The sequence below is a fragment of the Notothenia rossii genome (genome assembly GCF_949606895.1).
Source record: "Notothenia rossii genome assembly, chromosome: 12".
In the NCBI taxonomy this organism is placed as follows: Eukaryota; Metazoa; Chordata; class Actinopteri; order Perciformes; family Nototheniidae; genus Notothenia; species Notothenia rossii.
This window is the reverse complement of record NC_136911.1, coordinates 3702235-3707234: the sequence shown is the minus strand read 5'-3', so window position 1 is coordinate 3707234 and position 5000 is coordinate 3702235. Positions and strand designations below refer to the sequence as shown.

General features: G+C 38.6%; 1 protein-coding gene across 1 annotated transcript in view; it reads left to right on the top strand.

The window, feature by feature from the left end:
- The window catches only part of cntnap2a (contactin associated protein 2a), a 317081-nt gene extending 312735 nt beyond the window's left edge, over positions 1-4346 (top strand). The window contains exons 25-26 of the mRNA XM_079661019.1: positions 556-627; positions 2090-4346. Coding sequence (XP_079517145.1) covers positions 556-627; positions 2090-2289 — 272 coding nt within the window. The 3' untranslated portion in view covers positions 2290-4346. The remainder of the gene's footprint in view (positions 1-555; positions 628-2089) is intronic.
- The last annotated feature ends 654 nt before the right edge of the window (positions 4347-5000 follow it).

Below are 5000 nucleotides of genomic sequence, written 5' to 3'. Positions count from 1 at the left end.
GTCGTGTGCAATAAGGCTTGATTCATCATGTCTGCAGCTCTATCCAAGCTACTTTTGGCGTGATCCTAAATAGAATTTACAGGCAAAATTGACAAATTTACGAAACTGTCATTTTAGATGTCAATGATATCTTCGTTCTCATTTACCACCCACCATCTCCACCTGTCATCTCTCTCTCCGCTTATCTTCCTGCCCTGTGACTCACTGAGAATCACAGCAAATTAGATGTGTTAGTTGAAGTGGGCAGGCAGAAGCAGCAGCTGGTATTAACCTCTTAACCCGTCATGGATCTGTAAGGAATGACATTAAATCAACTCCACCAGTCATCCCCTAAGGATGCTCTGTATCCATTCTGTTGATGGTGATTTATGTAATGAGTGAAGCTGAAGCCAATAAACTGAGCACTGTGGCTTTTTGCTTTGAAAAGGGAAACTTTTGTAGTTTAAATTCAGCACTACTCAGAGCAAAGGCCACTTTTTATGTCTTGTTGCTTGTAGCTTGATTTAATTGTGTGAATATATGGTTTGAATTGTTCCTCTTTGTTGCTGTCCTCAGATGCAGAGTTCCCCTTCAACGAGGAGAGAGTGATTCCTGATGGAGTCAACCGAGACTCGGCCATCATCGGAGGTAAAGAAAGTCACTTTTAAAAGCTTTGTCAGATCTGTGTTTGGGGTTGTACTATTGTATATAAAAATATATTTCAAATTTTCAACCTACAGAATGACATTCCCATACAAATAAACTGCATTAGCATTGAGGCAAAACCAATCAAAGATGCTATGAAATTACTTGGTTTTATTTAGGCGTTAAAGTTATTGTAAGAAATTAAGTAGATGTTCCCCTCGAGACGCAATCACCGGCAAACGACCTCCTGACTAACGGTCTGTGTTTTCATTCACTTCTGCGGATAAGAAACATATTTATGATACCTCAAAAAGAAATGTAATCCAGAAGAAAATACAAATCCCCTTTAAAACGTTATTGACGGTTTATATTTTATTACAAAATACTTTTAAGGACACCAGGCTGCATATTGAGAAGCTTGAACAAGTTTGATATGTTCTGGTAATTCAATTATTCAGCAGTGTTTTTTAGACCTGATCCAGAGTTGGTGGGTTGATAGAAACAAAGCGGTAGCAGGGAATAAAAACCAGAGGAGGGAAGTAGTGGAGTACAAATACTTTGTTACTGTACTTAAGTACATTTCTCTGGTATCAGTACTTTACTCCACGACCTCTTACTTTAACTTCTTACATGTTGAACACAAATACCTGTACTTTCTACTTCTTACATGTTGAACACAAATACCTGTACTTTCTACTTCTTACATGTTGAACACAAATACCTGTACTTTCTACTTCTCACATGTTGAACACAAATACCTGTACTTTCTACTTCTTACATGTTGAACACAAATACCTGTACTTTCTACTTCTTACATGTTGAACTCAAATACCTGTACTTTCTACTTCTTACATGTTGAACACAAATACCTGTACTTTCTACTTCTTACATGTTGAACACAAATACCTGTACTTTATACTTCTTACATGTTGAACACAAATACCTGTACTTTCTACTTCTTACATGTTGAACTCAAATACCTGTACTTTCTACTTCTCTCATTTCCCAAACAGGCTGGTTCCTTTAGTCTGAATGTGTGTTTGGTGGCGTGATCATTATTATTTAGAGTCATTGCGTGCCTATTGATTTGAACACGATCCGTGTATCCATCATTTCCTGGTCTTCTCTAAAGAAGAGGGACCAATGGAAATGTTGTCATGTTGCCGTTGGTCACCATGGAAACATTCATTAGCTAACAATGACATTATTGTTCTATTAATATAAAGGGAGGTCAGGTACTCTTTAAAACAGCTGCTAGTTATGGGTACTTTTTACTGAAGTACATTTCAAAGTTCTTTACTTTGACTTGAGTAAAGAAGTTTAGTCAGTACTTCTACTTTCACCAGAGTATTTTTAAACGTGAGTATCTGTACTTCTACTTGAGTAAAGATTGTGTACTTTTGCCATCTCTGCTAAAAACACACAATAACAGATTCTTTTGTTGTGCACATGTTGTCCTCCTCAGGTATCATAGCGGTGGTGATCTTCACCATCTTATGCACTCTGGTGTTCCTGATCCGCTACATGTTCCGCCACAAAGGCACGTACCACACCAACGAGGCCAAGAGCACCAGGGAGTCGGCCACAGAGTCGGCGGACACGGCCATCGTCGGCACCGACAACCCCGAGACCATCGAGGAATCAAAGAAGGAGTGGTTCATCTAACGGCCAATGAGAGAGGACCTTGAGAGAGGAAGTGAGGCCTCAGAGACGGAGGAGGGTTAATGTAATGGCCAATCACGGGAGAGATGGAGGCCATTCAACAGGACAATAATCTCCCAGAGAGAAGGAAAGACGTGTACAGAAATCGTTTTGTTTGTTTGTTTGTTTTGTTTTTTATATATTCAGAGTATTAGAAGAGAAGGGGGACGGTTACGCAGCGGAGCACGGCTGTGACAGACTGAACATGTATATACTAACCGGATTGTCCTTCTTTGTATCGTGCTTGGGAGTTTTCAGGAGTCCTTTGAATACTGTATATGACAAATAATTATACTTACTGGGTCGTGTGATAGCACAGATTTATTGCCAGTCTCTGTTGCATTTTGATTTTATTTTTTAACAAAAAAATCTTATATCGAAAAAGGATCAAATCAACATGCCAAACTCTTTTTATGTTAATTTATCAGGCTGTGGTTGCACCAGTCTGTCAACACTCACATGCAAATGACATTTCCACTTATATTGTGGTATTATAGAGTTGAATATGGATGCCAAAACTCACTTTGTAAATACAATATTTGTGTTCTTTTTTCTTTTCCTCAAAAGATTTATTCAGAGTCTAATGCATAAACACTAAAGAGAAATGTCAGATGTATATTACGATATCACGTGTCCGTCCATTACATTATATATGTATTAAATATAGAGTTTTATGTTTAAACCTTATGACATTCGATTGTACGTATTGCTTTCTGAGGAGGGGTTTCTCAGCATGATGGGAAATCATGGTGTGTTCAGCTCAGCACGGCAGCTTCTTTTGAGCCTTTGCTCGTCCAGACATGAGCCATCCTCTCGTTTCTTTGCCAAACACTTGAGTCTTACGTCATTTTACAAACCGGTATTTTTACATCTGAGACTGGCGTTGGGCTGTGGGTTTGCAGTGCGTGCATTTATGTCTATGTGTAGGTCAGACCATTTGTTTTATTGGATAAAAGGAGATTGGTTCACACAGATGAGATCAAACAACTCGAGTACTATTGATGCTCTTAATTTCATGCAGCGAGTTTTCAAAGCAGCATCAAATTCCCCCAAAACATACTTAATATGTGTTTAAACTGGGATCCTAATCTGGGAAGGGAAAGATAATATTTGGCTTTTTAATCCTTTGTGCCTTCGAGGTGTTGAGCCATTGCACCTTTCCCCAGATTACTACTATTAATACAATAACTTGCTGCTGCTGCATGAATTCTCATTAATCCGATTCAGTTAGGTATCTTTATGTCTCCTGATTTGAGGGATGTGTTTAACTAACCACAAATTCAGAATGCGTAGGTGATAAAAGTCCATTAAAAGTTTCTTTATTCTTACATTTGAAGCATAGATGTGTGGGGTTTTATGCAGCAGGTACATTGACAGAGCTGCACGCTATACAAACACACAAGAGGCTTACACCCACCCTCTGTGACACACACACACACACACACACACACACACACACAGACACACACACACACACACACACACGCAAACATGCATGTTTGATAGAGCATGTCAAGGTTGAACATTCATGAGGCTGGTGCTTAGTCAACGATGAATTGAGCTTCACTCTGTGCCACTGTTGTCCATCACACAAGACTTTCAAACCATTTGTTTTTCCTGCCATCGTTGAGTGTGTTTACCTTAGCGTAGTATTTACAGAACAACGTTGCTGCCAACTTTGTACTTTTGTCATGAATTTGCTTTCTGTACGTCTGTTTTGTCTCATTTCTGCCATGACACCCTGTTACCTGATTGGTTGGGTGCTAGCTGCAGATCACTTTATCAGACATGAGGACAGCTAGTGAACTCAGCCTGCCTTCGGCCTCATCACATCCACGAAGGCAACCCAGTGACTTTCCTTTTCTTATGATTATATTACTCAGACATACATAATAGTGCCCACATGCTATGGACATGTGACTGCAGATAACGATGATGATGGATTATCAGCTCCAACAGGCATGACCCATATGTTTTGCTTTCAGTTGTGTTCAGTTCAATAAAGAGTGTTTGATCTTTAATATCACTCTCTTTCTGTGCATCACTTTCATGTTGACGATATCTTCAGACAGACAGCAGATCAATGGTTAAAGACATTCCCATTTTTTTCAAGCATTTACAAGCTTTTCCAGCACCATGAAGCTGTGGTAATTAACATGTATACAGCGTACTGGTTAATGCATCTTGTCACATTTAATGTAATGTTATTTGCTATAAACACATTTTCATGACAGATAAACAAAACTATTGTTTATGTTTTTTAATGTGTCACCTGTTAGAGGGTAGCCCTGGCACCTATATAACCTACATTTAAATTAGTTTAAAAAAAATCTAGGCTTTTTTCAATTATTCAAAAAACACAATAATCTATCTATATCTTGCTCTCATAAACCTATTGGAATAGAATAGCTCATTTGTAAAGTATTTTTTCAGGTGATATGGACAGTTTACTTCACGTTTCGTACCTTTAACTTCATTAACTCATTGTCATTTGCTTCTGAAGGTCAGTCAGAGACGGGTCATAGGCTGCCCCCTTGTGGGGAGATTCTGCCATTCTTAGAAAAAAAAACATGATTAACCGAATTCAGTGCAATTTAATGCAAATATATTTATCCCCTGGTATTTGTAGGCAGCTGACAACAACAGCCAGATGAACAACTACCAAAACAATATAA